The 13795-nt window shown below is 34.3% G+C and overlaps 1 protein-coding gene across 14 annotated transcripts in view; it reads right to left on the minus strand.

Annotated features, from left to right (window-relative positions):
* Nucleotides 1-1672: 1672 nt before the first annotated feature.
* Nucleotides 1673-13795, minus strand: part of OXR1 (oxidation resistance 1) — a 484414-nt gene continuing 472291 nt past the window's right edge. For 11 of the 14 annotated variants that reach the window (XM_043879384.1, XM_043879387.1, XM_043879383.1 and 8 more), the window contains 6 exons: nucleotides 12435-12515; nucleotides 10514-10639; nucleotides 9580-9732; nucleotides 8125-8220; nucleotides 5511-5584; nucleotides 1673-3584 (listed from right to left, as the gene is read on the minus strand). In XM_043879384.1, the coding sequence (XP_043735319.1) occupies nucleotides 3449-3584; nucleotides 5511-5584; nucleotides 8125-8220; nucleotides 9580-9732; nucleotides 10514-10639; nucleotides 12435-12515 (666 nt within the window). In that variant the 3' untranslated portion in view covers nucleotides 1673-3448. The remainder of the gene's footprint in view (nucleotides 3585-5510; nucleotides 5585-8124; nucleotides 8221-9579; nucleotides 9733-10513; nucleotides 10640-12434; nucleotides 12516-13795) is intronic. The other 3 variants (XM_043879388.1, XM_043879389.1, XM_043879397.1) reach the window with 1 other exon arrangement.

Below are 13795 nucleotides of genomic sequence, written 5' to 3' on the forward strand. Positions count from 1 at the left end.
CAGTCAGTCAGTTCAGTCACTCAGTCAGTTCAGTCACTCAGTCGTGTCCAACTCTTTGCAACCCCATGAATCGCAGCACGCCAGGCCTCCCTGTCCATCACAAACTCCCAGAATTTAATCAAACTCATGCCGATCGAGTCAGTGATGCCATCCAGCCATCTCATCCTCTGTCGTCCCCTTCCCCTTCTGCCCCCAATCCCTCCAAGCATCAGAGTCGTTTCCAGTGAGTCAACTCTTCGCATGAGGTGGCCCAAGTATTGGAGTTTCAGCTTTAGCGTCAGTCCTTCCAATGAACACCCAGGACTTCTCTCTTTCAGGATGGACTGGTTGGATCTCCTTGCAGTCCAAGGGACTCTCAAGAGTCTTCTCCAACACCACAGTTCAAAAGCATCAATTTTTCGGCACTCAGCTTTCTTCACAGTCCAACTCTCACATCCATACATGACCACTGGAAAAACCATAGCCTTGACCAAACGGACTTTGGTGGCAAAGTAATGTCTCTGCTTTTTAATATGCTATCTAGGTTGGTCATAAGTTTCCTTCCAAGGAGTAAGCGTCTTTTAATTTCATGGCTGCAGTCACCATCTGCAGTGATTTTGGAGTCCAAAAAAATAAAGTCTGACACTATTTCCACTGTTTCCCCATCTATTTCCCATGAGGTGATGGAACCAGATGCCACGATCTTAGTTTTCTGAATGTTGAGCTTTAAGCCAACTTTTTCACTCTCCTCTTTCACTTTCATCAAGAGGCTTTTTAGTTCTATACCCCAAAATGTATCTCAAGAATTTTCTTTTCACTCAGTCTATAATTTCCAAAGACATCTCATACACAGATTGTGGCTTCAAAAACTACCTATATGATGTTGATTTAATACTTTTTATCTGTCAGAACAGAATAATCATCCCCACTTCCCCAGTCTACTTTCTAGTTTCTCATGTTATATTATAATAAGGTTCACAACTAACCTAACTTCCCTGTCTTCTGACTGTTTCTATTCTTTGTAGATTACCCATCCCAATGAATAATGTACCCCATTCCTAAGTTAAAAACCCGACAGCTATCCTTAACTTTTTCTGACATCCAACTAATAACCAGATCTTGTTAACCCTAGTTCCTCAGTCTCTTTCAAATCCATGCCTCCTTTCTTATCACCACCACTATTATTCTTATTCAGCACTCAGAATTTTTTCTCCTGACTTCTCAACAGGCTTGTTTATTGGTCTCCTTGTCTCTATTTTTTCTCTCTACTAATAATTTTTCACAGATATCTCTTTAAAGCAGAAATTTGATCATGTCATTCTTGTACTCAAATTTTCTTAACTGCTCCTGTGAGATAAATAAATTTCTTGACATTGTACAAAAACAAAGCTCTTTATGAAATTAGTCTTACCTTGCTATGTACTCTCCACTAAAAAAAAAAGAAAAGTGACATAATTTAAAACTAACAAACACTCTCACATGAGCTTCTCACATGTCAAGTACCTTGCTACATCCCCATTTTCTGAACCGTGGTGTTCCCTCCACTTAAGTTCATCCCTCCATCATTATTACTAATTACCACCACCAACACCGTTTCTAGAACCATTTTTCACATGTAAACGACAGTAGTATGGTTAATCAAAGACTTCTTAAATAGAAAATAACTTGATTATTCAATAAATACAAATTCAAATTTATATTTATGTATTTAATTTTATTTGCTATATACCACTATGACCTTATTGTAACTGAAATCCAATACAGGATTTTTTTATGATTAGTCAACTCCACAAAGACAATAATACTGCTGTGGAAGACCAAAGGGGGGAAACCTGATATATTTATTTACAGTTCCCTATATTGTAAACATTTAATCTATACACTGTTAGTAACTTTTAATGAGAGCTTTACATAGACAAAGAAACGATGCCCTGCATTTCTATTCATATTCAGCAATAGCATATTAAATAGAGTATCAGATTTTCTTTTTCATTAGCATTATGCTTTCTTTAGATATTATCTAAATTTTCAAAAGATCTAAATATATTCAAGTACTATACAACTAAAACTACTTAAGCCAACATATTTGGCTTATAATTTCATTTTTAGAATAATTTAAAGTGCTATAAGCAACCTGGCAATCAACACTTTCTATAAGAACAAAACTACCTTTAAACATTAATTTACAAGATAATATACAATGTTTATCTGGAATAGCTGAAATTTCAGCACAAGGTCACTGTCACATGTATAACAGCAGGATTTTTTTTTTTTTGCATAACATGAAGCTTTGAAATTAACTGATGAATTATTGCCATAATGGCTTATTATTGGTTTCCTACAAAAGAGGATAAGAACTACTGATATATTCTATCTTTTCTTTTTTTTTTTGAGGTCACTTGACAGTAAGTCTGCATATTCAACAAGTCTACTGAGTTACAATATTCTACTATAATCATTGCCCTTTTGTAACAGCAAATGCTAATGGTAATAACACATACCACTCAAAAAAAAATCACGTTTTTTTTTTCCCCTTTTGAATAGGAAGCTATATTTTGGGAGTTGGTGTGCAACAAGGCTAAAACAACAGAACTATAAAACAGTTTACCTGACACAATATGTTGACGAAATATGCATCTGTTTCATAGTTTTTTAGTTATGATAATGCCCTGCTAAGCTACAAATATGTAAATAGATATTTTCTTGCTTGATATATTAAATCCAGTAGAATCATCAAGTTCTCATTCTCCTTTGTCATTTTATAACTCTTCATCAGACAATTCAATGATGAAAGCATATGCCCAAACCTGAAGACCATGTGCATTGTGGTCTATTACAACCAGAATTCTCCTCAAATTTCATTTTTATTAAAATGAAATTGAGAATACAGGCAAAATTAATAAAGAGAATGCAGTAGTGTGAATTAAAACTAGAACTCAGTGATCTATGAAGTACATGTTGTTTTGGCATGTGTTTTTTCCTTTCTAAAAGAAACTAGGTTCAGCATGTCCAATAGTCATTTGTGCCAACCTCACAGATAATGGCAGTATCATGTATTCATTCCCTCGATATCTCAAGTTAGACTACTATAGTAAAACAATCAATATGGTTTAAAAAATAATAAACCAAAATAGGTTCAACAAAAGAGCACCATCCTATTAGGAGACTGAGAAAACATGGATTATAGATGAGGTGGTCACTATGATTAAAATGCTACCAAAATTTTGACAAAACCGAAGCTGTTAAGTTCCATGGACCCATGCCATGATATAAACCTAAAAACGTCCGGGACAGAAACATGATTTTAAAAATAAATTCCAAAATTATAGCTATAATAAATGGTGATACAAACTAATTTTAAAACACAAGCTACATGTTACATTGTATTGCTTCTTGAACTTTCCAAACAATGCTTGTTTGTCCATGTCAGGTTTGGGCCATTATCCTGCTAAGACAGAGAGCATTATATTCATTCAAAAGCCCAGATTTCAATGTCTTGGATAAAGAAATCTTCCTTCTTAGAAAGTGTATGATTCCCAAATGTTTTACAAGAATGGCTTCTTCCATGGTAGAGATCTCCATCAAGCCATAGGGCAAATTCTCCCCTGTAATATATAGAAGAGAACAGTTCTAACAAGAGTCTTTTAATACTTATGCCCTAAGTTATAAAAGAATAATTGCAGAGGCTGTAAAATATTAATTTAATGAGATATTTCAATAGCCAACAACTCTAAACTCATTCTTTTTTCCAAACCGTTCTCTACTCCTTTCCACACTGGCACAAGACAACTTTTTTTTTGTTGTTCATATCCCATTATAAAATCACTGAACATACAGAGCAAGGAATATAATGAACCCTCTAAAATTAATTTCACAAAGAATTAGCTTTTGAGGCAGGCACTACTCTGTTATTCTTTGTCTGGTATTATAAATTTCTCTCTGCTGTTTGATTTTAACATATTTAATATGAATTTCTCAGAGACATGAAAACTCCCTATCATCTAAAATAAAAAGTGTGGTTAGTGTTAAGGGTTCAATCTCCAATTCACAGCTGAGGAAACTGTAGACTTGAGTTGTTCAAGGTCCCACACATAATGTGTGCTGAAGCTGAGAATTTGAATCAGGTCTGATTCTAAATCCTAAATTCAGTCTTTTACATGATTTTGATTTCTCTGGGGCTTCTGTTTGGAATTCTGGAATATCAAGTCTTTTCCTCCCATTTCCTGAGACCGTACTCTCCTTCTTCAAAGACTGTAAACTTGTTCTAATTTGTTATCGAATGACCTAATTTTTTATCAGCTTGCTGGAATCATGCTGTATCATCAAAACCAAGTTCCTGCAGGCATCTAATGACACTGTGTATGTTACTCTGAAAGACTGAAGGCACGCTTAACAGTTTGAAATTATAAGCCACTTGCTTGTGAGGCTTTCCTAGAGAGCTAACTGAATCACATTAAGACTACCATTTGGAGGAGGGCTGATTGACTGCCCTTCCCCAACAAAAAAGATGTAACTGGAACATATGAACACCATAAGCTGATTCCAATAACTAAAAATAACATTGTTTTTAGTTACCCAGTTATGTCCTTCAGAGAAGGCTATAATAACCATGCTTAAATTTTAATCACTGAAATCATGTCTTCCAAATACCTATCTACAGAGAAGTTGTTAAGAGAATTTGTTAGAATCGAGATGATGCATATTCAGGCTAATAAGATTCTGTAAACTGAATGAATTATTATTATTACATATCTCCTCAAATGCAGGAAATAAATAAATTTGGGAATTATTTAGCATGTATTATGTCTTATTTTGAAGGACACAGAGAAGCAACAAATGAAGGAGGTCACATCTGCCAAGGGCTAGTTAAGAAGTCTGGGCTAGGAGGCAGCAGAGCCATAGATCTCCACACACCATGCAGACCAAATGAAGCTGGAATACCAGAACAAGAAATCGAAGTTCCCTGCAGTGCTTGCTATGCTAAAAGAATCAAATCAAACTGCTACAAACAAAATAAATAAGAAACAAGCCCTGAAAACTGAGAGGGGGTGGGATCACTAAAATTTTTAACAGGAAAACAAACTTCTATTGTCTAAAATATCAATCCAAATAGTCTCCAGGGTAGAATAATATGAAAAATTTTAGACCTTTTTTAAAAACAAGAAATTGAAAAAAAGAATTTATCATCATAATTTTTTGAAAATTTGAGAAGCTCGAAGGGATTAGTATATTTCTCTTTCAAATATCAAGGAGTCACTGTACTCTACAAGATGGGTTTTAATTGAAAGGGAATCAACTAAACAGTATTCTGAGATGAATAAACAAATATTCTATCAAGGGTTTCATATATTACACTTAAGTACTTTCCTGCAAATATATACTTTCTTAGTCATAATATAAAAATTAGTCATAATATATAAATTAGGATTCTAATGTCAAAACTTTTCAAAGATAGCTGATTTAAAAATAATACAAATGAATTCTTAAAAGTTTCTTTTAAAATCTCATAGTCAAATTTTCAAGAGACTTACCCTCCACCACCAAAAGCTAGTGAATCCATGTCTCCTTTGATAAAAAACATATTATCTCCTGTCCACTTAAAGACCTACAAAAATGAAAAAAAAAAAAAAAAGCTTTAAATATGTAGATGAAAATGATTACTACAGTTCTCCTGAATTATGAATAGTTAATAAAGCCTAGACAGACAGCAAGAAGACTAACAAGAACAGAAAAAGTTTGGGCCGAAAGGGTGGTGGCTTTTGCTTTCAGTGTTTCTAAGACTAAGTTTGAAAGCATGTGTTCAACTGCAACATAATTTAAATACACAAATCTTGCTATCTCTTCATATATGCAAATTTTTCTGACTACACAGGTATCAAGAATTCAATGGTTAATGAGAAATGTTAAGGAAAGTAAATCAGCTAAAAACTGAGTAGATGCTATTTTTAACATCAAATTTAAGTGACATAAAAGTCACTCAGTTGTGTCCAACTCTTTGCAACCCCATGGATTATACAGTCCATGGAATTCTCCAGGCCAGAATACTGGGGTGGGGAGCCGTTCCCTCTTGCAGGGACATCAAATATAAATGTATATTAATTTGATAATATTTTAATATTTTGATATATGGCTAAGGTCTTTTCTTTGGGTATGAACTGGTCTATCATTATTCTCATAAAAACGGGTAACATGCTTATGACTTCCAGTTTCAATTTCTTTAAAGAGCAATGAATATAAAAACATCCGAGAAATTCCAGGGTAAAAACTTCCACATGTTGGGTTTCCCTGGTGCTCCAGTGGTTAAGAATCCTCCTGCCAATGCAGAAGACATGGGTTCAATCCTTAATCCAGAAAGATCCCACATGCTGCCAGGCAAGTAAGCCCATGTGCGCAACTACTGAAGCCCACGGGCCCTGGAGCCTGTACTCTGCAACAACAGGAGCCACCACAATGAGACGCCCACAGCTAGAGAGTGGCCCCTACTCTCCATAACCAGAGAAAGTCCATGTGCAGCAACGAAGACCCAGAGCAGCCAAAAAAAAACCCAACTTCTAGTAATATTCTTTTTTTTTTTAAATTTTTTTTATTAGTTGGAGGCTAATAGTAATATTCTTAAATATTTTCAATCTTTCATGGAAGTTCTACCTAAACTTAATATTAATCCAACATCAATTTCTAGCACCTCGTCTTTACAAACATTTTCTGAAGTAGTCATTATAGTTCTCAATAAACTAACACTCACTTTTTCATAGATACATAACATTTGTTTAATTGCATTGTTAGTTAACAGGTAGAAACAGTATCACAAATAGGACTGAAAACAAGCACAACTGAAACTTCCAAAATCTGTTAACAACGAGAAGCTTCCAGCTAGCTGCAGGTGTCAGTTGATATGTTTCATGGAAGGAATGGAAAGCACTGGTTAATCTGGCGAGCCACTTAAAACCAAGTTTGTTAAAGAGAGTTTTCCTTGTGCTACCAAATTATATTTTGTTCATGACTCCCTAAGTGGCTCAGTCGGTAAAGAATCCGCCTGCAATGTGGGAGACCTGGGTTCGAACCCTGGGTTGGGAAGATCCCCTGGAGGAGGGAAAGGCTACCCGTTCCAGTATTCTGGCCTGGAGAATTCAATGGACTGTATAGTCCATGGGGTCACAAAGAGTTGGACACAACTAAGACTTTCACTTTCACTTTCTATAAGCTGTGCTTAGTCACTCAGTAGCTTCCAACTCTTTGCGTACACATGGACTGCAGCTTGTCAGGCTCCTCTGTCCATGGGGATTCTCCAGGGAAGAAGACTGGAATGGGTTGCCTTGCCCTCCTCCAGGGGATCTTCCCAACCCAGGGATCGAACCCAGGTCTCCTGCATTGCAGGCGGATTCTTTACTGACTGAGCCACCAGGGAGGCATGAACAAAAGAGAATTTGGTAACACAATAAAAACTCTCCTAACAGACTTGGGTTTCAGCGGCTCACCAGATTAACCAGAAGCTGTTCCTAAAGACAGCTCTGTTTTTTTAAGCAACTGTGTTGGTTCCTATTTTCAAGATTAAAATTTTATCTCCCAGGAACTATCTGACCAGACTGAAGCAGACTGTACTAGAGCACTAAGACTGCACTCGATGCTTCAGAGTCGCAACATTCACTAAAATTTATGTACATTTAAAAATTTTAAATCTTATTGGCATTAGAATGTATCTACTTTAGTCAAGTCACAATAAAGAAAAATCAGGTAATCACTTTTGATTTAAACCCAAGTGATTTATTTTTTAAGTTTTCAAGACTGACTTTCGTTATTAAACTTATTTACTAAGTAAAGGTTTCTAGAAATTTTACAATGACAACTCATAAACAAAACAGTAATTATAACGTATACTTCTTACTGGGCCCACAATGTGTGCCTGGTACCACATCAAGTGTTATACATATATGATTCACTTTTAATTTTCAAACAACCCTGTTACATTTTATGATCCCCATTCTAACCACAGCAAAGTTGAAGGTGAAAATGGGAAGGGGAAAAAAAAAAGTGCTAAGTTAACAGTAAAAGGCAGAAACTGAGAATCAAATCCAAGTATGCAAAACTCCAGAATGAATGTTCTGTTCATGATGCCATCTCTTCACAAACTGGAATAACTGTCCTTACCTCAAAGTCTGGACAGAATGTAAAAACAAAGGTCTCTCCAGTACCATAAAAGCCATCACTCACTTTAAATGGCTCAGATGCTAATGCACCGAAAACCTAAGGATTAAAAAAAGGTATGTTCAATGACACAACTAGCAATTTGTTTCTGTAAGCATTAGCCCATTATATATAAGTAAAATACAAAAAAAAAAAAAAGGAAATATACCATAGTTTTATCTATCTGTACTGAAACAGACAAGCATGATCAGTTGTTAAACAACTCACATTATTGGCAGGTATAAACATATCAGTTTCTCAATGGGAAAATGCTAGATTTTTCCTAGTTTTGAAATCTAGAAAGATGTTCATTATAACAATTAAAAAAGACAATCTAAAAAAGTGGTAGACACATTTCAGGATGACAATGTACATATAATAAAGACAACAGCTGTTGTGGTACTGTAGCACTTAAGAAAGCAAAAACCCTCCAGCATAGGTAAACATTCTACCACTAAAAAGGAATGCTAGTTTTTTCTTTATTATACAGTAAATTCCATGAGGACAGAATTTGGGTCTGAATTGTTCAGTACTATAATGCCTTGGCCTTACACAGTACAAGACACACAATGAATAAGAGGCCTGGACAAGTCATTTCAACCTCTAGGTCTAAGGTTTCAGATCATGAAATGGGAATGTAGAGTTTGACTGATGATCTCTATAGTCATTATATCCCCTATATTCTATTTTAATACTCTTAATTTTTAAATAGATTTTCTTATTGTAAGCGATGTGTATGTGTGTAAATATATATATGTATAAAATATAATTATACAGCTTGCTATGGAATTAGCACAAAGCAAAGTCCCATTTAACCTTCATTCATACTAAGAAACAGGACATTACCAGCACTCTGGAAACTCTCTTTGTGCCTCCTCCCCAAAGGAAGCTACCAGGTCTGACGACACCAAAGATTTGTTCTGTCCATTAATGAAACTACTGTTTCAGGGATAACCAATGTTTTTCTTGCTTATCTGTGACTTTGTCCTTGGTCTCATCCGCACAGTTATCTTTACCTTTCAAAACTTTCTCCACACTTCAAGGCTGTCAATTTTCACCATTCCCCTGAACCTCACTCTTATCTCCTCCAGACAGAAATGAACAATATAAACACCTCTTTTACTTTTTATAGGTTCTCACTATACTAGGCATATTTTGCTTGGCATTAGAGATACTCCCATACTTTAATATTTTTTTCCTACCAGACTATAACTCTTTGAAGGTAGGAACTCTTTTAATTATTCATGCTCATAGCTATCCCTCTGCAGAACTCAGCATTGCCTTGCATATCAAGAGCACTCAATAATTACCAAATAAACTGAATAAAATATACTAATTTTTTTATCAAAAGAATATGCTAAAATTCCTGCTACTTCCATCTCTTAAAAGGTAAGGTGTCTATGTTGTTACTTTTCATACCTGCCCATCACTGTCTTTAATCACCATCAGCACTGGAGTGTCTAAACCTGTCATTGTTCGATAAAGGGTCTTCAAGCTTGTGCCATGCTTCCCAGTACCATAAACAAGAGTCCATGGATAGCCAATTGTTCTCGGTGGAAGATGCTTGGTAAGCTTTGAAAAATAAATTGTTAACACATACTTGATAGCTTCTTACTGTCAATCTGCAGAATACTAATGCCAGTTGGAATTAAATGATACTTTATAACATGTAGGCTATAAAAGTAACAGTAGAAATTATTTATTATTATGAAAGATACAGAGACTCTTGAAGAATATCTGTACATTTCTTGATATGAAATACTAATTGTTCATTAGACAAAGAAAGAATCATACCAAACAATACATACGTTAGAGGCAAGAAACATGAATCCCTTATTGTTTGCATCCTCTGTATCAAATTAACAAAAATATCGGATGAACTGTTACCTTGATTATTAACACCTCTCAAATCTAGAGTAAGACTCTCAGAATTAGAAATCAAGCTTCAATATGTTACAGCTGTATGGCTCTGAACATTTATTCAACCTCTCTAAGCCCAAGTTTCTTCATTTACAAAATGCGACAATAAAAGCATCTAACTCCTACAGGGGCTGCAACAACTAAATTAGATAACCTATATAAAGCAGGTAACTGGCACGCAGTAAGAAATTAAATACTGGCTATTATACTGTCTCACCTAAATTACTATTGCCATTTATTTTAACGTCTGGTTACCCAAATCTCCTAATATCTTCCATTACATTAATTGCTATAATTTGTTTACTTTTTCTTCATTGAAGAGTTAAGAATAGGAGCAATAGCCCTGCTTCTTCAGTTTTTAAATCAACTAAAAAGAAGCTATTTACTCTCATGGGCACATACTCAGAAATGTACAAAAGTGGGTATATCATACCTTTTCAATTTGATCTGGCAGTAAGAGGTCACTGGGATCACTTAGGTTTGGTCGAAAAGATTCAGATTCCAGGTCTGCTTTCACTGGAGTAATCTGCTTTGAATTTATGTCTTCCCTCGTAGTAATCTAAAGAAGCAAATAGAAGCAATATATTAATGTAAAACTGCAACAAACCTTTAAAATTTTTAGCCTTTTGAGAGATATCAAATCTTATACCTTGAAAAAGGTGGCTAAAGCTTTAATTTAGGATTGTAGAAGGCAAAAAATGCTCCATCTAATAACAATGGCATGTCTAATGTAGAAAGAGATTTCTGCTAAAGAAGACATTTTCCTCATCCGCTACATGAATAAGGACAGGTATTGAAAGATAAAACCTGTATTTCTGTGCAAAAACGGTAAATTGCATGCAAACTATACTTCTTCTGTTGAAGGGCAAAAGTGAGCAAGCTAGCCTGCTTTTTTCTCTGTGCTACTTAAAGAGATTATTTTTATGAGATTACTTTATTCACGGTAAACAAAATTTGCCAAAAATAATTAAGAAAACTTTCTGGGTGCCAAAATTTTAACTTAAAAAATAGTACAATAAAAAGTATAATGCTTCACTGGTGTGCATGTATATGTGAATTTATATGCTTTGAAAAGGTTACTGTTATTTTTTTAAATGCCTTTAAAATTTTTACTTTCTAAACACAAATTTTTTTAATCTGATTGAACCAAACAATACATCTAAAAGTTAACTTGTTCACAAACCTATTTTCTAAATTAGAACAATTTGATGCACTGAAAAGAATGTATATGTTTGTTTAATGAAAACGTTCTGATATTCTTAAAATGATAAAAATGTTCATTAAATAAGAATAAACTCTTTTAGAATGTATTACGTTGGCACTTTTTCATGTTAATTTAATCTATAAAATGCAATAATATTAGAAAGTAAAATATATGAAAACATAAGTATTACTGATGAAACTTTTAAATCAGAAAACAGAATTCTATTGGAGCAGATAACTAAAATGCAGCAATTTTCGGCGACTGTGATTCCACACAGGAATGAAATCTTGCTAAATTATTTTGTTCCTTTAACAGATTTCTTACCAAACCTTAACAACATACATTTTCAACCAATACATGTTCTAGAACTGTATTGTTTTTTGATGAGAACTATATTAATTCTTTCACATCATCACGTTTTACCCTTATTTTGATGATGTGAAAGGTTAAAAAAAAAAAAATCCGAGGCAGCATGAGAAGCATTAAAAGACAAAAATTCAGGAAAGCGTATCTCATTAAGAGGAAAACACACAATAATACACAAAACTGAAAAATGAGTTCAAATATATAGTTATTTCTGAAAAATCACACAGGTTATTTCACATATTTTTAAATAATTTATCTAGTTCTAGTGCCTAATCGATACTACTCCAAAATATTTCTAATACCAACCAGGAAAACCTCAAGGACAAAAACAATTCATCTCATTAAGATATTTGATGTAAAGCTGATACAACTGAAATAGCCTTAAAGAGAACCTTGTTATCCATTAAATTTTTAAACATTTCCCCATAGCACCACATCTTTCAGATTCCGTTTAGTAAAGATTCAATCTCAAACTCAAGACATTCTTCCAATGTTAAATGAAAACGCCTCATCAATCTAAGAAACACAGTACTGAGAACAGTTCTAAAATAACAGAAAATTCCTCTGAATATTTTTAATAAATGAAAAGATGCCAGAAAAGATAGCCCTACAGCTCTTCAAGGCAATACTGTACTCTTATTAATACAAAAAGGAATTTTCTGATGGGGCATTTTAGTGCTGCAGTCAAAACAAATCCTTCAAAAAAGAGATTTGCTCTGATGAAAGACACTAAAAATAGGAAGTATTCCATCTCTGAAGGGGTTTAAACTACTGAAGGGGGCACCTGGAGACGTCTGCAGAGTGTGCGCAGTTCTTCAGTATTTAGAGCATCGATCCTGCGGTGATACTCAGCCACTGACACTACCTGAATATGGAGACAGGAAGACAATAATTCCACTGACAGTTGAGAAAAACAGCCCAAATAAAATAAAACAAAAACTGGAGAAGTTTAAGTGGGAAAGAGAATTGTAATTAGGATTTCTTTCCCCACTCCATGCTGAAAATCCAAGAGATTTATATATTAATCTACAGTGAAATACACATGAATATATTTAACTTATTAACTACCACATCCAACTAACTACTACTAGTACACAATGTAAAAGGTTTATTTTATGGATTGTTTCATGTCGACAAAATTTGACTGAGTAAGTAGAATCACAGTCCTTTATAAAAAAATGCTATATGAAATATAACAAGTTTGCTAACATCAAAGATAACATCTAAAATCTCTGTTGCAGTTTATAAAAAAAAAAAAACGGTAGTTTCAACTCTCCCAATCAGTTTAACTCAAACATTACATCCTAACGGCAATGCTGGAAAAATTTCTTCTAGGCAAAGGTAGCATATACCCAAGCTATACAGTCCATATCATAATAAAGAAGTTGAAGAGCAAGAGAAAGATACGAAGCACATTTTAAAAGCTAAGACAATAAGAAAAGTAAGCTCTGGAAACAGAAAATTAGATTTTTAAAAGCATATCTAATTGTATTCTCAGGCATGTCTACTTCAGTCTTTCTAAATAACCTGAACTGAAAGTTTTTGCCTCTCCTCTACAGTACTGCTTTAGAGTTGGTACTGTAGCAGTTATCTCTGACTAAAACTTAATGACTTTCCTACATTCTAAATTACTAAGGGAAATTCAGTATCTTCTATAGTTGCCTAGACAAGTCTGTTGCACATTGCTGAATCTGAAAGCCATGTATGACACATAAACATTATTATAAAAAGCCCACGAAAACAGACAAGTTTCCTCAGACTGACACAACAGCTACAGATTTTTCAGATCATGACATAATTCCCAAAACAGTAACCATAATACAGTGAACTCTGGTTGTGTTATAATATTTGCTGAATACTCCTGAGCTATGACAAACTCCTCTTGTGATCAGTTATGTGCAGAGGTTCTGGCCACAAAATGCAGTTAAACTAATTGACCCACAAGAGTTTAGACTTCTAAACTAGGTTTTTAAAAAGTTTCTTGTTCCAGCCAACTAAAATGAATCAGTCACCTCTATAAAGAGCTAGGTAAACTTGGTGAAAGCAATGAGAGACATGATAATTAAAAAATGGAAAAGAAACTGAACAGATTTTCTCATTCTGGCCATTATTAGATTGACTTTCACAAAGCAAAGAACACATAAA

This window comes from Cervus elaphus, chromosome 21, assembly GCF_910594005.1.
Source record: "Cervus elaphus chromosome 21, mCerEla1.1, whole genome shotgun sequence".
NCBI classification, from domain to species: Eukaryota; Metazoa; Chordata; class Mammalia; order Artiodactyla; family Cervidae; genus Cervus; species Cervus elaphus.